At 38.4% G+C, this 24,771-nt stretch overlaps 1 protein-coding gene across 1 annotated transcript; it reads right to left on the bottom strand.

Moving 5' to 3' along the window:
* Positions 1 to 3,655: 3,655 nt before the first annotated feature.
* On the bottom strand, positions 3,656 to 5,437 carry LOC138883530 (uncharacterized). The gene is made up of 3 exons (XM_070164224.1): positions 4,747 to 5,437; positions 4,237 to 4,686; positions 3,656 to 4,071 (listed from the first exon to the last, which is right to left on the bottom strand). The coding sequence occupies exons 1-3, from the start codon at positions 5,435 to 5,437 to the stop codon at positions 3,656 to 3,658; spliced, it is 1,557 nt and encodes a 518-aa protein (XP_070020325.1).
* Between the last annotated feature and the right edge of the window lie 19,334 nt (positions 5,438 to 24,771).

The following is a 24,771-nucleotide window of genomic DNA, read 5'->3' as shown; positions in this document are numbered from 1 at the left end:
TTTTGATTTTTTAGCTCACAATTTACACCCCTACTTCTTTGTACACTAATTTTATGCCAAATTCATTCTTTCACTTGATTAAAAATTATCACATCTAAAATCTAATATTTCTAAACTACAATTAAAAGTTAGTGATGTTAGTCATTGGGTTGCCTCCCAACAAGCGCCTAATTTAACGTCGCGGCACGACTCAACACTTCATCACACATCAACCAAATCTACCGAGGTCTTGTGACGTTTAATATCACCACCCCAATAGTGTTTTACTTGTTGCCCATTCACCAAGAATGTACCACTTGAATTTATGTCCCGCAATTCAACTGTTTCATGAGGAGTCACACTTACCACAACGAAAGGGCCTGCCCAACGGGACTTAAGCTTTCCAGGAAAAAGCTTTAACCTTGAATTAAACAAGATAACTTCTTGACCCGGCTCAAACTCACGATGTTGGATGTGCTTGTCATGCCACCTCTTGGTCTTTTCTTTATACATTGTCTCATAAGCATGCAACCAAAACTCATCAAACTTATTGAGTTGTAACAGTCTTTTTTCACCGGCTAAGTCCATATCCATATTTAGCTTTTTGATTGCCCAATAAGCTTTGTGTTCTAGATCAACGGGCAAATGACATGCCTTCCCATAAACCAACCTGTATGGAGAAGTACCTATTGGAGTCTTGTATGTAGTTCGATAAGCCCACAATGCATCTTCTAACTTACCGAACCAATCTTTCCTATTTGCACTCATTGTTTTCTCCAAAATCTGTTTTACCTCTCTGTTTGACACTTCAACTTGACCACTCGTTTGAGGGTGATACGCATTAGCAACCTTGTGTCTTACCCCATATTTTGCTAGAACATTTTTCAACAATTTATTACAAAAGTGTGTTCCTCCATCACTTATCAACACCCTTGGAGTTCCAAAGCGTGTGAAAATGTGCGTCTTTACGAAACTTACCACTACCTTTGCATCATTAGTAGGAAGAGCAATGTCCTCAACCTACTTAGACACATAATCGATTGCAACCAAAATGTATCTGTGCCCATTAGAATATGGAAATGCTTCTACTCCTCCACATTCAAGAGAAGAGTCTGCGTGACACAAACAAAGTGAACTGAAAATTAATGCTTAAACCAATAGCTAATAAAAGCTTAACTCAGTCAAGCAGATAATTTCTAATTCCCCGGCAACAACGCCAAAAACTTGTTGCGAACAAAACACTCACACAAGTGTACGCGGTCGTCAAGTAATATAGTAAGAAGTAAAGTATCGTTCCCACGAGAAATTATGATCAACTTATCGACTGATGCAAACTCAAACAATTATCGATTCAAGCTAATTCTTCACAAAATACATAATAACCAGTTTACAATTTAACTAGTAATCAAACAATAATACAACGCAAAGTTACTACACCACTTATGTAATTTTCTTTTAACAATTAATAAAAGAGATATCCAGGGTCATTGACTTGCTAGAGATCATGCTACGCTTTTAACTTAAGAATGATTTATTGAATTATCTAGGTTATTGATTATAGGGTTAATAATACCCATAAGAATCTGTTAAATTCTTATGCACCTATTCGAGTTAAATTAATACCTATATTTTTATGGCATTAATATTAACTAAAATGCATTTACAATTCCTATTTTTCAACAAAACAAGGCAATTAAGTATATTTCTATCTTAATCGCTAATCTGTCACCCGATGCCCAGGATCAAGATCTTGTTCTATTTGATTCTATGTGCAATCAAGAATTTCCTTTTTCAAGTTTAACTCAAGATTCATAAATAGTATTTCACTGTTAGCTACGCAGTAAAATAATTAACAACAAAATCAAATAAACAACCCATAACGATAAATTCAAGATCATCAATTTAAGTTTCAAACAACATAATCATCTAACATCCACGACCCCAGAATATTTGGGTTTTTAGCCACTCATATTCATACAAACATCAACAATATAAGTCTTAAACATAAAATAATTAGATACAAGAAGAAAGTTTAGAAAAACTCTTTTAATCCTTGCTCCAAAATGTTCCTCTTGATTTTTGATGCTTCAAGATGAGTCTCCTTCTCCTTCTTCTCTCTAAAATCTGATCTCCTCCTCAGGGACACACCTTTTTACCAATTGATCTGCACATTACTTGTATAGAAAAGGCTCGTCCCACATGTAAAATTTCATGTCATGTAAAAATCTTCTTCTATGATCAGTTGTGAATGTTAGTGGAGTCACCCCACTTGCAATGAAATTCACATAATCAGCATACCATGGGGTTTCATCCGAAGTGATGGCTAGTAACTATTCATCAGGAAATGTTTCTTTGATTGATTCTTCTTCAGTGACATGGCCTCGATTTTCAAACATGGACAAGTGATTTGCAACTTGATTCTCTGTCCCTTTTCGATCTTGAATCTCTAAATCAAATTCCTACAAAAGAAGAACCCATCGGATTAACCTTGGTTTGGCATCTTTCTTTGCAAATAAATACCTGATAGCTGAGTGATCTATGTAGACTATGACTTTGGTTCCCACTAGATAGGACCTGAACTTATCAAATGCCCATACTAATGCAAACAACTCTTTTTCAGTAACAGTGTAATTCATTTGTGCTTGACTAAGAGTTCTACTAGCATAATGAATGGAGTGAAAAATTTTCTCCTTTCGCTGCCCCAAAATAGCTCCAATGGCTATGTCACTTGTGTCACACATCAACTCAAATGGAAGTTTCCAATCTGGAGCAATGATAATTGGTGCAGTGACTAATCTTCTTTTCAACTCATCAAATGCTTTAAGACAAACATCATCAAACTTGAAAGATGTATCTTTTTCAAGGAGCCTGCACAAATGAGATGAAATTTTTGATAAATCTTTAACGAAACGACGATAGAAACCTGCATGCCCTAAGAAATTGCGAATGCCTCTAACTGATGTTGGTGGAGGTAATTTTTCAATTGCTTCCACCTTTGCCTTATCTACCTGCAATCCATTCTTGGACACTTTATGCCCTAGAACGATACCTTCTCTTACCATGAAATGACATTTTTCCCAGTTTAGCACCAAATTTATTTCTTCACACCTAGCAAGTACCTTGTCAAGATTCATTAAACATTCATCAAAAGAACATCCAAATATAGAAAAGTCATCCATAAATACTTCCACAAATCTTTCAACCATATCAGTAAAAATAGCCATCATACACCTTCGAAAAGTCGCAGGTGCATTACAGAGAACAAATGGCATTCTTTTAAATGCATATGTCCCATAGGGACATGTAAATGTGGTCTTCTCTTGGTCCTCTGGGGCTATAACAATCTGATTATATCCCGAATACCCATCCAAAAAATAGTAGCATTCCTGTCCAGCTAATCTATCAAGCATTTGGTCAATAAAGGGGAGAGGAAAATGGTCTTTTCGGGTGACATTATTCAATTTTCTATAATTTATGCAAATCCTCCACCCAGTAACAGTTCGAATGGGAATCAATCATTGTTTTCATTTGTCACTACAGTCATTCCCCCTTTCTTTGGAACACATTGGACTTGACTTACCCATTTGCTATCAGAGATTGGAAATACAATATGTACATCAAGCCATTTAATCACTTCTTTTCTTACCACCTATTTCATGTTGGGATTTAGGCGGCGTTATTGTTCTATGCTCGTCTTGTGTCCTTCCTCCATGAGAATTTTATGCATGCAAAAAGCTGGACTAATACCTCTTATGTCAGACATTGTCCACCCAATTGCTCTTTTATGCTCACGTAGAACTCTCAGCAATTTTTCCTCCTGCAATTTAGACAAGTCAGAAGAAATAATAATAGGTAACGTATCAGAACTACCCAAATGAGCATAATGAAGGTGAGAAGGTAAAGGCTTTAGTTCCAATTTTGGAGCTTCTTCAATTGATAGCTTCGGAGGAGGACCATTTGGCATGTTCAAAGGTTCAAAGGGATTTAAATCTTTCATATATTCATATGATGCATTCAAAATATGCTTCATCTCTTCAACCTCATCATTAATCTCCAAACTTTCAAAGAACACGATTGCTTTCTCTAAGAATCCTTCAAATATACACTTGGGGCAATAAGTTGCTCATCCATCTCCATGAGAGATAACATAGACAACTCTTCATAATGGCGAGGAAGTTGAATTGCTTTGTATACATTAAAAACAGCTTCCTCATTGTCAACTCTCATGATAATTTTTCCTTCTCTTACTTTAATTACCTGTAGCCAAGAGGGGTCTTCCCAATATAATAGGAACTTTTTCATCGGCTTCAAAATCCAAGATAATGAAATCAGCCGGGAAAATAAATTTCCCAATTTTCAGCAGCACATCTTCAATCACCCCTTCCGGGTAAGCTATGGACCTGTCTACTAGTTGCAACATCACCGTGGTGGGTTTTGGAGCCCCCAAACCCAATTTTTTGTACAAAGACAATGGCATCAAATTTATGCTTGCTCCCAAATAACAAAGTGTATGGCCTACATCAACATTACCTATTCTCACAGGGATAGTAAAGCTGCCAGGATCCTTAAGCTTTTGAGGAAGCTTATTTTGGACCCTTGAAGTGCACTCCTCAGTAAGTTTAACTGTTTCAAATTTAGTCAATCTCCTCTTGTTAGCCACAATATCTTTTATGTACTTGTCATACTTTGGAATTTCACGAATCGCATCTACCAACGGAATATTCAATTGAATCTGACTCAACATAGAGAGAAATTTGTTGAACATGCGATCATCATTCTTTTTCTGCAATCTTTGTGGAAAAGGTGGTGGTGGCCTTGGAACATTCACAGGTGCTGAAACTGTATCATCTTTCTTTGCTTCCTGTGTTGCTTTGGGAATCAATTCACCCTCGGGTATAAGCTTGTCTTTTCTCTTCTTTGGAACTTCTTCTAATTCCCTTCCAGTTCTAAGTATAATTGCACTAACTTGCAGTTTTTTCTCTTTATCACTTGGAAGAGCACATGCAAGCCTAGTGTTTTGATTTGTAGCTAGGTGTCCCATTTGTCTTTCTAGATTTCTAAAATCAGTTCTGAGTTGTTGATTGTCATGCAACAATTTCTTCAACAAATCATTTGTACTTTTTTCTACATGCTGGGGTGGCCTTTGAGGTTGATTAAAATTTCCTTGGGGTCTATATTGATTCTGATTTGATTGATTTCCACCCCAAGAGAAATTAGGATGATTCCTCCAGTTTGCATTGTAAGTGTTCCCATATTGTGCTTGTTGATTCATCGGACCTCTACTTTGTTGTCCCACAGAATAAATAGATTCAGGATCCGTGGGGCACATGTCACTCGTGTGATTGTCACCACACATTTCACAACAAATCGACATTTGTTGAATATGTTGCATTTGTTGTGTCTGATTCATTGTCATTCTATTCATTTGATTTGCCAATTTTGTTATATCTGCTCTCATGGCGGAAAAGTCATCAAGTTCAAGTACCCCTACTGCTTTCTATTTCATTGCTCTCCTTGGTTCTCCCTCACCTTGCCAATTATGATCATTAGCAGTAAAGTTGTTTAGCAGAAGTTGTATTTCACTATATGGTCTCGCCATGCAACTACCTCCACAATATGAATCAAGATTCATCTTTGAAGTTTCATCTAATCCATCAACAAAAGTATGCCCCAATACCTCATCAGTCTAAGAATGATGTGGACAGTCTCGGAGTAGTTTCTTGTATCTTTCCCAAGCTTGGCGAAGAGTCTCACCATCTCGTTGTTGAAACCCAAGAATCTGGCTCCGCAAAGACTTTGTCTTTTTATTGGGGAAAAACTTGATTAAGAATTTCTTTGCTAAATCATCCCAAGTATGGATTGAATTAGCAGGCTCCTTCTGCAACCATTCTTTAGCTTCCCCCAAGAATGAAAAAGGAAACAAGTCAGCCTGACATAGTCCTTGGAAACATTTGGATATTTGTAAGTATCCATGATTTCCAAAAAATTCTGAATGTGCCTCTGCGGGTCTTCATGAGATAGACCTACATATTACCCAGTGGACTGAATCAACTGTACCATGTACTGTTTAAGCTCAAGTGACCAGTGATATTAGGCTTCATAATAGGCTGAGTCATATTAGCAAGATTTGGCCTTGCAGCTTCTATCACCGGACGCCCTCCATTACCTACAATCACTGTTGGTTGTGGTTGAACTGAAATTTCCAACTCTCTTTCTGTTTTGTTTCTAGCTTCCAACTCCTTCCTCACTCTATGAAGTGTTCTTTCAATTTCAGGATCAAGAGGGAAGAGATTGCTTGTGCTTCTACTCCTCCCCATTCAAGAGAAGAGCCTGCGTGACACAAACAAAGTAAACTGAAAATTAATGCTTAAACCAATAGCTAATAAAATCTTAACTCAGTCAAGTAGCTAATTTCTAATTCCCCGACAACGGCACCAAAAATTTATTGCGACCAAAATATCACGCAAGTGTACGCGATCGTCAAGTAATATAGTAATAAGTAAAGTATCGTTCCCACGAGGAATTATGATCAACTTATCGACTGATGCAAACTCAAACAATTATCGATTCAAGCTAATTCTTCACAAAATACATAAATAACCAGTTTACAATTTAACTAGTAATCAAACAATAATACAACGCAAAGTTACTACGCCACTTATGTAATTTTCTTTTAACAATTAATAAAAGAGATATTCCAGGGTCATGGACTTTCTAGAGATTATGCTACGCTTTTAGCTTAAGAATGATTTATTGAATTATCTGGGTTATTGATTATAGGGTTAATAATACCCATAAGAATTTGTCGAATTCTTATGCACTTATTCGAGTTAAATTAATACCTATATTTCTATGGCATTAATATTAACTCAAATGCATTTACAATTCCTATTTTTCAACCAAACAAGGCAATTAAGTATATTTCTATCTTAATCGCTAATCTTTCACCCGATGCCCAGGATCAAGATCTTGTTCTATTTGATTCCATGTGCAATCAAGAATTTCCTTTTTCAAGTTTAACTCAAGATTCATAAATAGTATTTCTCTGTTAGCTACGCAGTAAAATAATTAACAGCAGAATCAAATAAACAACCCATAACGATAAATTCAAGATCATCAATTTAAGCTTCAAACAACATAATCATCTAACATCCACGACCCCGGAATATTTGGGTTTTTAGCCACTCATATTCATACAAACATCAACAATATAAGTCTTAAACATAAAATAATTAGATACAAGAAGAAAGTTTAGAAAAACTCTTTTAATCCTTGCTCCAAAATGTTGTTCCTCTTGATTTTTGATGCTTCAAGATGAGTCTCCTTCTCTTTCTTCTCTCTAAAATCTGATATCTTCTCCCAAAATTGCTGCTTTACCCTTTTTAATCGTGTAGGAATGAGTTTTGACAATTATACCCTTTTTAGACCGTAATAGAGTAGTTCTGCTTCATTTGACACGGCGTGACAGTGTAATTTTTGGGGCTGCTTTGTTTTTTCATTTGTTTTGCTATCCGGGCTTGCGTTGCAACCCCCGAACACGATCCTGACTTGATTTATTTCGCTTTTACTCAGACTTCAAAGCCTCAAATTAATCAAATTCATCCCAAATTTAATTCTTAAGTCGGAATCTCTTCCCGCAAGGCATAAAACATGAATTTAGTACAATTCATTATCATTTAAGCTCAAACCTTTGTAAAATGCAATAATTAAAGTGTTGTTACAACAACCAAAACACAAGTTTTTAGCCTATGATCAACAAATCTCAGATTCTATCACAATTCCTCACCAACGCTTTCCCAATTTTCACTTTCTGTTAAGTCGTCATTTTCCACTACTCTCTTTTCAAAATGGTGAACAAGAACTGGGCTTTAATGGCGGTTTTCTCATTCTTTGTTGCCTGCATTGTGACAACAATGGCTGTGCATGCAGATATTTCCCTAGGAAGCTCCTCTCGTCTTAGTATGCCCCTCACATATGGTTATTATGATGAGAAATGCAAGGATATTGAGAAGATTGTGTGGTCAACGATGTAGAGAATTGTGTATGATTGTACATAGATGTTCGTAATACGCAGCGGAAGACAATAACAATACTAGGCAGAACTTTTCGTGTTTAAAATTTATTTACATGTCAAATATCGAATCTAAGACATACCCGATGAAGAGAGTCTCATTTCAAAAAAAATTGATAGTGTGAAGACTCTGTGTATTCACACCGGTCGATCCTTTCTATCAACTCTTTGATCAACGAAAACTACAAACAAATTGAACAAAGAAACTTGTGCTGAATTCTTTCTCAAAAATCTCAACTCAACGATAGAAGAACAAGAAACAATTTTCTTGTAATTGTATTTTCTCTCTTGGCTTTGTATTGCACTCTCATTTTCACATTGTGTTTTTTCTTCTCAAGAATTAATGATGTGGCAAATTTTCTCCATCACCTATAAACCTTTTTCCTATTTGGTTGAGGTAATGATTTACTTAGGATAAAAGTTTATACATAGATAAACTTTTTGGAAATTTTCAATGGAAATTTGAATTCCCATTCAAATTGGCATCGTGACTGCCAAGTCCTTATGGACTTTCCATAAGATCTAATTCCAAATTGGAGTTGTCACGACCCCGGTTCGCCCTCCGTAAACCATCGTGACGACACCTAGTCTCTACGACTAGGTAAGCCTAATTTGCGGAAGAAAAACCAAAATTTGTAGATATAAACAATTTAAAACAGAAATAAAGTAGTAACAGTGTTTAAATGTGCCGCTCGACATACACCATGTTTAACTCTTAATACCAAAACATAAATCCAAGATCCGGAAACCCACGAATCATAAGCTAAGGAAAAATAAATACTACATAGCTCTAACTTCAGAATTTTGTCTAATAAGAACAGAAGTACAGAAGGGCTAACTACTAAAAACATGAATAGAAAGGGACTTCTCGGTCTGCGGACGCGGTAGTTGTACCTCGAAGTCTCTAAGCAGTCGCCTCTCTCAAGGATAGGAGGCCTGAGTAGCGGTACCTGGATCTGCACATGAAAAAATGCACAGAAGGGGCATGAGTACACCACAACGGTACTCAGTAAGTGCCAAGCCTAACCTCGGTTGGGTAGTGACGAGGAAGGTTAGGGCCCTACTGAGATAAAATAAAGAATATGAGACATGACAGTATAAGATAAGCAGTACAGTTGAAAATCTACAGTAAGAATCTACACATGATAATAAGGAGTACAATAACGGAAACAGCAATAATGGCAAACACCAGGAAGTACCACTCATAACAAGGATGATAACCGGGGATCTCTTAGTATCCCGAGGATCTCTTAGTACCCTCAATATATACTAGGGATCTCTTGGTATCCCGAGGATCTCTCGGTATCCTCAATGTATGCTAGGGATATCTTGGTATCCCGAGGATCTCTTGGTATCCTCAATGTATGATAGGGATCTCTTGGTATCCTGAGGATCTCTCGGTATCCTCAATATATGCTAGGGATCTCTTGGTATTCCGAGGATCTCTTGGTATCCTCAATGTATGATAGGGATCTCTTAGTATCCCGAGGATCTCTCGGTATCCTCAATGTATGCTAGGGATCTCTTGGTATCCTCAATGTATGATAGGGATCTCTTAGTATCCCGAGTATCTCTCGGTATCCTCAATATATGCTAGGGATCTCTTGGTATCCCGAGGATTTCTTGGTATCCTCAATGTATGATAGGGATCTCTTAGTATCCCGAGGATCTCTCGGTATCCTCAATGTATGCTAGGGATCTCTTAGTATCCCGAGGATCTCTTGGTATCCTCAATCTATGATAGGGATCTCTTGGTATCCTCAATATACGGGCTGGAGATCTCTCGGTATCCCACACTTCAGCTCAAATCGTAAATGCGTACAGGGGATCTCCCAGGATACCGTCTCGTAGTCCCAAAGTAAAACACACAACAATGGCACAAGGAATACTCAAAAAAACTCAACTTCATAACAAGGTAACACAGACAATTCTAATCTACCATGCTTCACGTAATACAAATAAGGCAGTTAAAGCAAATAAAACAATTAAGTCAATTAGACATGCTTCTCTAACTAACAACAGGTTTAAAGGTGCAGGTAAAATAAATAAAAAGGGAAAACACAATTAAGGTTACTTAATGAAAAATCGGATTTTCAACAATTAGCACAAGTACACACTCGTCACCTCACGTACAAGGCATTTCAATTATCACAATACCAATTCTAAGGGGAAAGTCCCCCACACAAGGTTAGACAAGCCGCTTACCTCGAACCGGCACAAAATTAACCCAACACCACGTCTTTGCCATGAGTACTCGACTCCAAATGACCCAAATCTATTCAATTCAATTGAATAATGTAAATAACACTTCAAGTAACTAATTCTACAATTAAATCTAAGCTAATACGCGAAATTATGTAAAATGACCAAAATGCCCCTCGGGCCTACATCTCGGAATTGGGTAAAATTTATAGTTTTAGAATTCTCACACTCTCACAAGTCTAACAATACCAAAATTATCCAAATCCGAATGTCAAATCCCCAATCAAAACTCAATTTCTTGGCCTAAGAACTTTTCCCCAATTTTCATACAAATTCCAAAATTAAAGGATGAATTCATGTTTAGATTAATGGGTTACAAGTAAAAATGAGTTAAGAATCGTTACCCAATCAATATCTCTGAAAATCCCTCAAAATATCGCTCAAATCCGAGCTCCTAAGCTTAAGTTTTGATAAAAATGGCTAAAACCCTCGATTTTGAAATCTTATATCTGCCCAGAAAATTCCTTCTTCGCGATAGCGGTCAAAGCCTCGCGTTCGTGAAGCACAAAATAACTTTGACCATTTTTCCTTCTTCGTGAACGCGTCCCTCACTCCATGAATGCGATGCCTTGCACAGATGAACCTTTGCGAACGCGACGGGCACCACGCGAACGCGATGCACAAAACTCCACTGGGCCAATTCCTCTTCCGCGAGCGCATAACACAACTATCCAGCCTCTTCGCAAACGTGGAGGCCCTCTCGCGAACGCGAAGGCCAAACTTTTCCCCTAGTCCCAGATCCTATTCACGAACGCGATGAAGGAAACCAGAACTGACTGCTGCAACATTTTCTGCAATTTCCTAAGTTTCAAAAATGACTTGTTGAGCATCCGAAACACACCCGAGGCTCCTGGGACCTCAACCAAACCTGCCAACCAATCCTAAAACATCATTCAAACTTGTTCCAACCTTTGGAACGCTCAAAACAACATCAAAACACCTACTTTTCATCAGATTCAAGCTTAAAAATTCCAAAAACTCTAAAAACACACTTTCGATCGAAAGGTCTACCAAACCTCGTCCGAATGACCTGAAATTTTGCACACACATCCCAAATGACATAACAGAACTACTGCAACTCTCGGAATTCCATTCCGACCGTCGGATCAAAATTTCACTATCGAACCGGAAACTTCCAAAATTCAACTTTCGGCATTTCAAGCCTAAATTAGCTACAGACCTCCAAAACACAATCCGAACACGCTCCTAACCCCGAAATCATCCAACGGAGCTAACAGAATCATCAGATTTCCATTCCGAGGCCGTCTTCATGCTGTTCCGACTACGGTCAACTTTCAAACAATTAAGCTCTCATTTAGGGACTAAGTGTCCCAAAACTCTTCGAAACTTAAAACCAAACATCCTGGCAATCAAAATAGCGGAATTAGACTCGGGGAAAGCAGTTATAGGGGATCAAGATGTTAATTCTTAAGACGACCGGTTGGGTCGTCACAGGAATATAAGTACTAATTAGTATTTTGTATTAAAAAATTTTAATCCCATTCTTAATGGTCTAAAGTAACCGCACGTCCTTTATGGACTTCTTGTCAATCCAATTCAAAATTGGGTTTACTTAGAAGCCTTCATTAATGTTTATATACATACCTTAAATAAATAAATATTAATTATATATATATATATACATATCACATATATATTTCAATCAAGAGATATATTTTAATTTTCTATTCCAAATAGAATACTCCAAGTTGTTCACAATATTAATTATATCATCTGTGCTAGCAAAGAATAGAATAATATTTCATTTGGACTGATAATTTATTTATTTGACTAATTAAGTTCTTTAATTTAATTATCAAATACTAAAGTAATTAATCCTTTAGCAAAGATCAGAACACTCATTAGTGTGCGACCCCATAGGTTCAATACTAAGCCTTTAGTAAATTGATCACATCAATATACTAATCAAGGGTGGCGTCTAGCAACACTCCTTAATGACCAGACAGAATGAAGTATACAATTTACTCTCAAGAATCAAGAGAAGAATAATGTAGTAACTCCTTCTGTCCTTATATATCTGGGTCACCCTAGGATATGGTTCAACTGTCAAATCCAAATAGGCGACCAACTATGTGTTCATATCAAATATAATCGATCATTGAATGACCTAACAAACTCATTTCTTCTTTTTCATTCAATTTCCCTGGCCAAGGTCTTAATTTGGTCATTTATAATTCATGACAACACGAAGCTTAAATTCACTACCAAGAGTTGACAATTTCCATCTTGATCAATCACTAATTCTACAAGTATTTAATCATGCCCAATATCCTTTCAGCTATCATCCTAGGGCCATAGGTGTGTAGTATCAAAGCACAATAAATAACTTATCAATTACTATGGTGATCTCAGGTCAAAGGAAACTCTTACATCACATTCTTCAAGAGAATATCCTATTGACAGTTTGTAGTAATTCTAACCATTAGGAATTATCTAATTAGTCGGTTCAATGATCCTATCTCTATATGCATCATCTATTTATTTGATTTAGTTAATGAGATCAACTAATCTTTATCCCATAAAGACGATCACATAAATATTTATCTAACCGAATTACTAGTATCCAAATTAATAATCCTACAATCAAGAACAATTTTAGATTAAATTGTAAGAGACTTTACTCTCATTATCATGATCTCCATCACAATGACAAGTCTCAAAATTTAATCAAGGACCTTATCAAGTTAATCAAACAATTAATAATAACTATGATAAAAGAATATCAAATGCCATACATTTTTATATCAAATAACGTTCACAAAAATATGTTCAAATCATCAAATATGAGATTGGATCTAGGGCATATCTATTTTATCCCTAACAATCTCCCACTTGCACTAGAACCAGTCACTCTTGTACCTCATTCTCAATTACCGTTTGTACTTGTCAAACTCCTTTGCACCAAGAGCTTCAGTAATTGGGTTTCCAGCATTTTCCTTTCCATCAACATTTTGAATCTCGACGTTTTAACGTTCAATGATTTCTCTTATCAAGTGATTCCTTCACAGAATGTGTTTGGATTTTTGGTATGATCTTGGTTCTTTTGCTTAAGCAATGGCTCCAGTATTGTCACACAACAGTGGAACTGCACTTCCTATTGCAGGAACTACACCAAGTTTAGTTAAGAACCTTTCCATCCAAACAACTTCCTTAGCGGCTTCACTAGTTGTTATATATTATGATTCAGTCATTGAATCAACTACTATATCTTGTTTGGAAATTTTCCAATTCACTGCACCACCATTTAAGGTGAATATGTCACGACCCAAAATCCATTAAAGGTCGTGATGGCGCCTAACACCGCTGCCAGGCAAGCCAACAATTTTTGATTAACTTAATTATTCACTTTAGTATTTGAAATCTTGATTTCCTTCAATTTAATAGTAAAAGATGGAATTTACATAGTAAATAATAATATTTTAACAATTTCAATACTGAACAACCCCCAATCACTCAAAAACGCAATGTCACAAGTGCATGAGCATCAATTAGAAAGATAAAATAAAATACAGAATTTGTCTGGAATACAAATTGGACAGGAAAGTCTGAAGGAGACTCTGCTGAATGCTAATCGTAACATGGAATGCAGCTCACCTAAGTCCCCGCATTAACCATGCCCTTGCGCCCACAAGGCCACTAAACATATATGTGCCTGCACAACAACATGTGCAGCAAGTGTAGTATGAGTACGTAAATCAACGCATACCCAGTAAGTATCCAGTCTAACCTCGAAGAAGTAGTGATGAGGGGTTGACTCCGACACTTACTATGGGCTATAAATAAAATACCAATGATATAATTAAGCATGGATTACATAGAACGGCTGTAAGCTCATTATCATGAAGTAAGCAAATAATTCTTTTATTAATAAGAAATTTCCAAATTTATTTTTCATCATTTAACTATTTATATCTCAGGCCAATGAAGCAATATCAGTTATTATAAATTCCCAAGCAACCAATTCAATCATGCGCAAATCATGCCAAGATCATACGACCCGATCCAACATAAATATTTAAAATATGCACTGGCGAGGGTCGAACGAAATGAACCATAGATGCATCTATTCATCCTGATGACGCAAACGGCCCACTCCCATGAGAGTAGTAAAAATTTACCCCGCTCGCGGAATATAGTTGCGACGCGGTTGAACATAGATTTTCTCAATTTATTATAATATTTCTCACTTCTTTCTCAAAAAAATACGAAATTCAAATGAAAGCTTTTAAAATTTCAAATTCCTCCATTCATACTCTTTTCAAGGCAATTAATAAGCAAACTCAATCTCGCTTCTTCTCAAGACAAATAATAAACATAAGTTAAATAACAATATCAACAAGGCATGGTGTTGTAACGACCCGACCGGTCATTCTGAGCAATTGCACTTATGCTTGGTAATTTTCAAGCATGAGTATCTCCGTATGATGTATTATGACTTATGTGAATCGTCGGTTTTGGTTTTTAGGTTATTCGAAATTTATTTGGAAGAATGATTCTAAGCTAAGCTTTTAATTTGAAAGGTTTGACCAAGTTTGACTTTTTAATATTTGACCTCAGATTTGATTTTTGCTGGTTCTGTTAGCTCCGTTGGGCGATTTTGGCCTTAAGAACACATTCGGATTGTGATTTGAAGGTCCGCAGTAGAATTTGGCCTTTGGCTTCAAAGTTTAGGGTGTTCCTAAAGATCTTTTCTTGTGCTTTCAACAAGACTAGGACTGTACCCGGGGCTTCCAAGTGCTCGGCTAACCAAGGACGATCCTCCTCTTTGAGCAACATCAGTCCCTTACAAGGTAGTGTGAGTCCCCTTTATATAGGAGGGGAACTCGGCTACAAGTACGTGGAGATTAATTATAAAGTATGGAGATGGGATGGCTTGATGTGACACCTCAGCATAGGCTCTGGATAGGCCGGCCCTGTCAGACTTAGCCGTGTGCCTTGGGAGCTTCTCTGTCCTAGCTTTGATCTCCGTTTTCTCTGAGTCAGGCCTCGACGAGCCCCGGGGTCGGGAACTCGACTGTGGCTTCCTGTTCTCGTGGTCTCGAAGCACTTCTTACGAAATGACTTGAGAGCGAGAAATCAAGTTCTCTGATTTCACCGTGTACAATTCTAGTATCAAACAGGTAATGCTGCATTCGTAGGCTAATATATGGATAGATTAAATTGTTATAAGTCATATAGATATGGTTTCTAAATGATTATGATTTTTAGCAATGTACATGCAACTTATTTGCAGATTACAAACCTATAGGCAGATCTCTAGATTGTTTGCACAAAGAGGCAGTGAAACAACCCTAGAATCATGAATTACCAACGTTGATTCTGTAGACAAGTTCCTTAGGCAGGTGACAGTGTCATAAGGCATGATATCTAGTAGTTGGCAATTGAATTTAATTTTATATAGTTTTATCCCTATAGGAATGCTATCTAAGAGAAGCAGTACAAACAATATGGAGCAGTTGATTGATTGTTAAACCTTATAGTCATGGTTTCTAGATGGGCAGTACACTAAAAACAATTGAAGCAATTGATTGATTAATCATTCGAAGTCCTATAGGCATGACACCTAGGTAAGTAAAATATTGCATTATCGCGCCTTATAGACATGTTATTTAAGAGTGCACAGTAGTGGAAACAGATACAACAAACACTATACAATATGTGTTGGCAAGTGTGTGTGCGTGTGACTCATATAGGAAGGCTTTCTACATATGAAATTAAAAACATGTAAAGCAAATGGAGAATAGACCACATATATCCTATAGACATATTTTCTACCCATTTATGTGAGAATTAGGGTATCCTACACTTTTTTACTAATTTCCCCATCTGTTTTTGTTTATAAATTATTACCAGCCCAAAATAGTGAATACAAGTGCAAATATTACATATTGAAAGACTACAGGCCCAATAAACAGAACATGCCCAAAAGAGAAATAACCTAGTAATACCTGGGCCTTCAGCAAGCTTCACCTTTCATACGAACAATAGACACATAACCCAACACATCTCAAGTTTGAGAGTGTATCAATTACACACTCAGGGCCATACACGAACTCGTACCAGACTTAGAAGGGAGAAACCATATATGGTAACCAATTGTCAATCCTAAAGTCTATTAGAAATGATCATCATTCTCAGAAGCTAAAGGAACAAGGTTGCTCCAACAAGAGGGCTTTAACATACCAACTAGGTAGACAGTTTTTACATAGCAAGTTTGACATAGAAAAAACTAACACCATGTTGAGCAATTATTTAACAAGGGAAAGAGTGAAGCATGATGAACACAGTTACACATTAAGAGGGCTTAAGAAGCAAGTCTATTGAGTTAACAGGACAAACACACACATGCTAATTTCCCAAAAATTAAGTTTAGCACAAAATATTAACCAAATTGGTCAGAAAAGACATTAAACAAGCGAGACTTATTCAAAATAATTGTAGTTAGAGGTATATGCAATTTCACATGAAGACTTCTAATATAGGAGCCTAACATGACCACAAGCAGTATAGCAACAAACTAGTAGCATGGTTTACAACAGACCATAACAGTGTCTTAACTCATGAGAATATATATCACTTAAAGGGAATAAGACATGCAAGCGTAATCATTCGTATCAATTACCTATACAGAAGGGAAACTAACATAGAAATTTGGCCTAGAAGCCATTTTAAAGACACAAGATTTACAAACCAAATATACAATAGAACTTAAATGTCACGACCCAAACCCTGACCAGTCGTGATGGTGCCTATCGATGGTACTAGGTTAGCTGACTTTCAAAATACTTCAATAATTCATTAAATGATAAGCCAAAATCCTTTTTATAATAGAATTTTCATAAAAGAAATAAGGGTTAAACTCAATATAGAAACGCGGAAAGATAGCCCCAAACATCAGGGTGTCACTAAGTCATGAGCATATAGCATAACTGGTCTGACAATAACAAGACTAACATAGTCTGAAATCCAAAATACAATTAAAGGAAAGATAGGGAAGAAGAAAGCAAGGTTGCGAAAGCCGAGCAGCTACCTCACTATCTCCAACAACCAGCTACGAAAACTATCAACACTCTCCGCGGCCAACTACTACTAGATCTACACACGAGGCGTAGGGAGTAACGTAAGTACACCAACTCATTAAGTAACAAAAGTAAATAAGGAACTGAGAAGTAGTGACGAGCTATGAAAATATAGTTCATTTCATAAAATTCAGTAAAGTGAGCATGCTTTCAATCCAAAGTTTAAGTCAAGTTCAAGTAAAGTCCGATAAAATATCTTTCAATAGTTCGCAAAACAAGGATATAAGGCAACTATGTGCATCAATAATGAAATCATATGCTTCCCCTTGGGCAATCATCACTCAGTCCTCCTAATCACTCCAACCTCACGCTCACTTATTCCTCACAATCTCTCAGCACTCGGCACTCGGTACTCGCACTCAGTAGGTACATGTGCTCACTGGAGGTATTTACAGACTCCGGAGGGCTCCTTCAACCCAAGCTCTATATCAATGCCAATTATGGCAGAATTAATGAAACATGCTGCGGTGTGCAGCCCGATCCCATAATATCCTCATAATTAGGCCCTCGGCCTCACTCAGTCATCAATCTCTCCATTTTCTCGAGCTCTCAGAAATCAGGAAAATCAGCCCAAACACCAATAACATGATGCATCAATAGAATAACAGAGACGAAGATATGATATAAAAATGCATGAACATGACTGAGTATGGAGTATCAATAAAAACAGTGAGATGACAGTAAGAAACGACAACTAATGGTCCCAACAATACAGGCATAAAGCCTAAACATGGTATCTAGCATGATTTACAATCAATCTTTCTATAACACATAGGGAGCATATAGCTAACAACAAGTCGTTCAACTTTACAGTTTCTATGGGATGAACCAAGTCACAATCCTCTCGATGCACTCTCACAGGCCCGTCACCTAGCATGTGCGTCACCTTCAAAAAAATCACATGACACAAAATTTGGGGTTTCATATCAAAGTCAATATCCATGTCCGGTGGTATGCCCGATAGGTCTGCAGGGAACACATGCGAAAATCTCGTACCACCGAGACTGAATCAATAGTAGGTGTCTCTGCACTGACATCTCTCACAAAGGCCAAATAAGAAAGACAACCCTTCCCAACCATCCGATGAGCCTTCAAGAATGAAATCACTCTACTGGGGACATAATCCAATAAACCTCGCCACTCAATTCATGGCAACCCCAGCATAGCCAACGTCACCGTTTTAGCGTGACAGTCCAGAATAGCATGACATGGAGACAACCAATCCATGCCCAATATCACATCAAAATCAACCATGCTAAGCAGCAATAGATCAACTCTAGTCTCTAATCCCCCAATAGTCACTACACACAACCAGTATACATGGTCCACAATAATAGTATCGCCCACCGGTATAGATACACGGACGGATGAAACTAGAGACTCACGGGGCATGTCCAGATAATGAGCAAAATATGACGACATATATGAATAGGTGGAACCAGGGTCAAATAATATAGAAGCATCTCGATGACATACAAAGATAATACCTGTGATCAATGTGTCTGAAGCAATAGCATCTAGTCTGGCAGCAAGTGCATAGAAACGGGCCTGACCGCCACCTGATCGGCCTCCACCTCTAGGGCGACCCCGAGCTGACTAAACTCTACCCCGAGCTGGCTGGGCGATTGATGAAGTAGCCGGGGATAAAGATACAGCCTGAATCTTCTACTATGCTGAACCCCCATGACGACAAGGACAATGCCTCCATACATGCCCAAATCCCCACACTCAAAACAACTCTCTGGTGTTGGTGAAGGGGACTGAATGGAGCCCCGAGCATCGGGATACCTGGTAGAAGAACCTGGCATAGAGGAGCCCTGAACCGATGGAGCTCGAGACGAACTTTGGGCTGGAAGGGCATTGAGTGATGAGTGGCCCTGATGAGAACTGTGAGAACCATGGCCAGATGATGCACCGCAGTGAACTAGGGATGCCATCAGATCATGCCTATAAGAACGACTTCTGCCGTGGTGAAATTGACCCCAGAAGGAACACCACCAAAGCTACCTGAACCATGATACCTTTTGGCCTCCCTCTCAACCCACTCCTTGTCACGACCCAATTTCATTACAGGTCATGATGGCACCCAACACCATTGTCAGGCAAGCCAAGACCTGGTGTCATAGATATATGGGCATCTAGTAGAATATACAAAAGAGTAAATCTATCCTACTGTCTGAAATAGAATAGACAGCCAAAAGTAAAGAGAGACTCCATCAAGCTGTTGAACGGCATAGGAAGGGGGCAGCTCACCGTGGAAGTCTCGGACTATGATTAGGAACGCGCACCAAACTGGTAGCCAGATGTACCTACCTCAGATCCTGTACAATTAAGTACAAAAGCGTAGTATGAGTACATAAATAATATGTACCCAATAAATATCTCGTCTAATCTCGAAGAAGTAGAGACGAGAGGTCAACTTGATACTTACTAGGGTCAATAATATAATAAAGTTTTATGCTGAGCATGAATGTCACAGATAATATCAAATTATAGCAGGAAGTGATAAGTCATGCATCGATAGTATCACAGTTAGCCATTTACATTTCAGAGCATTTAACCAAGTCATGAATAAGATTTTACATAAATATCATGCGCACGTTATGCCGAGGTCGGCAGCCCGGTCCAACAGAAAAGAAATTGTGCACTACCAGAGGGTCGAATGGCGCGAACCATAGATTCATCTATTTCTAACGAGGCGATCGGCCCAATCCACAAATATCAATTATCATCAAGAAGTAGCATAAAGGCGCATTTATATTTGAATAATTCATACAAGTGTTCAAATAAGTGCATACGTTCACATAGGTTCATTACCAAATTTCTAGCATATCTTAAGTGATCTCATTAGCGTGAAAGGATATAAACATTTACAAATTTATCATGATACGGCTCCTAAACTACCCGGACAATTAACATAGTAGTAGCTACGTACGGACTCTTGTCACCTAGTGTGTACGTAGCCCCCCGCATTTAGTGGTAGTTTATTCAATTATTACACCTATGGGGACAATTCCCTCTTATAAGGTTAGAAAGGAGACTTATCTCGCTCCAAAGCGTACTTCCAATACCAAGAACGTGCTTAAACCCTAAATTGGAGCCAAACAATACAAAACTAATTAAACGAGGTAGGAACTAGTCAATACAAGCTCACAAGTTTGCATTTTAACTATTAAAGTAATTTCCCAACCCCAAACACAAGTTTCCTAAAATTCGACCCCAGGCCCACGCGCCCGAATTCCAAAAAATTTCGAAGAAAGTTGTTCTTCATAACCTAAGGATTAACTTCACTTCATAATAAATTTCGTGGTTATCTAACTTTTATCAAAACTCTAGGTTTTTCTCTAATCCCGTGATTTTCCTTAAATCTTTGTGTGTTAATCTACCAGAGATTCAAAGTATTAAACTAGAAATAAATAGGATGAACTTACCTCAAGATACTAGGTGAAAGTCTTGGGCTGCACCTGCGCCCACCGCATCTGCAGAAAGGTGTCCGCTTCTGCGGAAATTCAGCTGGGCCACTGGGCCGCTTCTGCGGTTTCGCTTCTACGGCTTTTGTATTGGCCTGCCTTGGCCGCTTCTGCGAGGGGATGACTACTTCTGCGGTCTTGTACCTGCGGCTGACCAACTTCAGGTGCGGTTATGACAGCAACTTGGAGCTTCATCTCCTTCCCAAGTTTTCCAACTTCACTCGAGCCTCACCCGATTGACGCTCGGGGCCCCCGGGCCCTGCCCAAACATACCGACAAGTTTGAAATCATAAAACGGACTTGCTCGAACCCTCAGAATGCCCGAAACAACACTAAATCTATGAATTACCCCCCTAAAACCAATTGAATCAAACTTATGAACTTCAAGTTGTTCAATTTACATCGAACGCGCCGAAACGTACTTATACTACTCGGATTGACACCAAATTTTTGAGCAAGTCTTAAATGTTATATTGAACCTGTACCCGGCTCCGGAACCAACATACGGGCCTGATACCAATATGATTGAGAATTAAAACATGATGCTCAGTCACCCAGTCAGAAATCTCTCATGCCACTCGGGCAACAATAAAACATGATGCTCAGCACAAAATATCATTTAAAATATCAAAATGGAATAAATATGGTTGAGTTATGAAAACAGTAGAATACAGCATGACTGAGTACATATATGAAGTAAAAATAGTGAGGAATAGTAGTAAATATCCCCTAAGGGCCCAAAACAATTGGCACGAAGCCTAAATATGGCATTCAACCCAAAATATGGTAAAAATTTCCAAACACAATGATAACAAATAGTTTACAATCAAATCCGCGACTTAACAATCATACGGGATGGACTAAGTCACAATCCCCAATGGTGCACGACCCACGCTCGTCATCTAGTGTGTGTCACCTTAAAGCAGCACAACGATGTGAAATCTGGGGTTTCATACCCTTAGGACAAACATTTACAATCATTACTTACCTCAATCCAGTCCAAACTCTAGCCCGCGATGCCTTTGCCTCTCGACTCGGCCTCCGAATGCTCCAAATCTAGCCAAAATCAGATTCATATCATCAAAATATGCTAGGGGAACAAAGCCCACTCGAAAATATTCAATTTATACAAAAAATTCCGAAATTGACCAAACCCGAACCCTGGGCCCACATCTCGAAATCCAATAGAAATCACATCAATAGAATCCTTACGCTCTAACGAGTTTGTACATATCAAATACATCAAAGTCCGACATCAAATGCCCATTCAAATCACCAAAAGAATTCTCAAACTTTTATTCCATTTTTCCCCAATTTCCACTCTAATTTCTCAAAAAATGATGAAATTCAAGACTAAATCATAGAATTAAACCAAATATGAGTGAAGAATACTTACCCCAATAGCTCCACTGAAAATCTCCAAATTTCACCTTCTCCCGAGCTCTCTAATGGTTTTTTGTGATATTGGACTTAAACCCTCGATTTTCAAATATAATCTGTCTGCCCAGATTTTCTTCATACCGAATGCGGCAGCTCCCTCGCGTTCGCAAAGTACACAGCTTTACTGACCAAAATTCCTTCTACACGAACGCGATGCATAACTGACTCACCTCTTCGCGAACGCGACCTCTACTACGAGAACGCGTAAAACAATTGCCTTGTTGTCCCAGCTATTCCACTTCCTCAATGCGAACGCGGCATAAACCTCGTGAACGCGGTGGCCATTGATCTCAGCCCTTCGCGAACGCAGGACATCCATCGCGAATGCGAAGGTCAAAAACCTGCAACACCAACAACAGTTTTTCTGCAACTTTTTCCAACCTGAAATGATCCGTTTAACCACCCGAAACTCACCCGAGGCCCTCAGAACCTCAATCAAACATGCCAACATATCCCATAACGTCATTCAAACTTGTTCCAACCTTCGGAACGTTCAAGACAACATCAAAACACCAAAATCACATCGAATTCAAGCCTAAGAATTCCAAAAACTTCCAAATTCCGCTTTCGATCAAAAAGTCTGTTAAACCTCGTCTGAATGACATGAAATTTTGCACACACATCACAAATGACACAACGGACCTACTCCAACATCCGGAATTCTATTCCGACCCCTATATCAAAATCTCACCTATCAACCAGAAAATGCCAAAATCCCCATTTCGCCAATTCAAGCCTAAACCTTCCACAGACCTCCAAAATACATTCCAATCACGCTCCTAAGTCCCAAATCACCTAACGGAGCTAACCAAATCATAAAAATTCCAATCCGAGATCATAACTAACAACTCAAAAATTGGTCAAACCTTTCAAATTTTAAGCTTCAAACTGAGAACTGTTCTTCCAAATTCATTCTGATTACCCTGAAAACCAAAACCGACAATTTACATAAGTCATAATACATCACACGGGGCTAGTCATGCCCGAGAACTAGCGAGCGAAGTGAAAAAGCTCAAAACGACCGATCGGGTAGTTACATCCTCCACCACTTAAACATACGTTCGTCCTCGAACGTGCCCGGAGTTGTTCCGAAAACCATCAAATCACTGTGGAACCTTACCATGCGCATACCGGGGGGGGGGTGATCCCATGTCACCCTATCTCATATAGGTCCGATAACACAATGTAACTGAAATTTTACAATCCAACCTAGCCCATAAACCTTAGAACCACATTTCCACTTCTGAAATCATCTACAAGATTAGAATCTCACATCTATTCTTTGAATAAGCTCGAACAAGCTGTAACAAACCATACCCACAGACTCAAATGCCATTACATGATATACCACATACTCCAACACTCGTAATGATAGCTTATAATCATAGCAGTTGTCCAAAACAACCGAATACCGATAATACCTCTTATCAAATGAAGTCTCATTCCAACACTTCTGTATACTGTCAATGATAAATGAAACACGCAGTAAGTCATAACCATTCCTCAGATCAACCATTCATGAAGCCACTTCTCCCTTGGCAAGGACCATAGCAAATTTCTGAGCCGAACCTCGATATTATCCTTCCAACATGCTGAAATCGAATCTGTTTGTATTCATTATAGATCCTAACGATCTTATCTAATCCAACACAACTACTCTGGTGACATTACTCATCAATACAAACTAAAGCCACAACTCATGCAATCTGCGCACCAATAAGCAATAATCCTAACATACTCGAATAATGAAAATGACTCAAATGAAAGAGCTGTACCGCAAGCTCACCAGTACCACCAGACACAATGTTGAGAACCCGTCACACATCGTAGAACCATAACATACGAATCTATCCCGCAGGATCATACCTATACATAGCTTCTCTTCAATGCGCGACCTCATCCAAACACTGGTCCAACATGAAACACCTCTAAGTCACTATGCTCAAATCGACAACCACACACAATTAGATGTCTAGAACCAAAGCAATCATCATAACCACTGCGAAGCAATTGACATACCATTACACAAACCCGAAAGGACACAACCGATACACCATCCGACGAGCAACACCCAATACTCCTCCCGCTCGAATTCCACTGAGAGACCCAATAAAACCGCACCACATGTGCCTATAACCAACAAATCCCAATGCCTCGCAACACGGAAAGGTAACTCATAGGCCTCCCCAGATCTCTAATAAGCTCAATAATAATCCAATCAACACATCCCTCAACAATACAACTCGGTGTCAACCAAGCCGACTCGATGTAGAATACATCTCCATATTGGCCTACCAATGAACCCCTTATTAAAGAGTTCCTGAAGCTGCTCCTTCAACTCCTTTAACTTTACCGGTGCTATACAATACGGTGTCGGGCACCAAATCAATACTAAAATCAACAACCTTGTCAGCGACATGCCCGGTAGCTGGAAACACATCCGGAAGAA

The sequence above is a fragment of the Nicotiana sylvestris genome, chromosome 12, assembly GCF_000393655.2.
Source record: "Nicotiana sylvestris chromosome 12, ASM39365v2, whole genome shotgun sequence".
In the NCBI taxonomy this organism is placed as follows: Eukaryota; Viridiplantae; Streptophyta; class Magnoliopsida; order Solanales; family Solanaceae; genus Nicotiana; species Nicotiana sylvestris.
The sequence above is the reverse complement of the archived record's forward strand: the minus strand, read 5'-3'. Positions and strand labels throughout refer to the sequence as shown.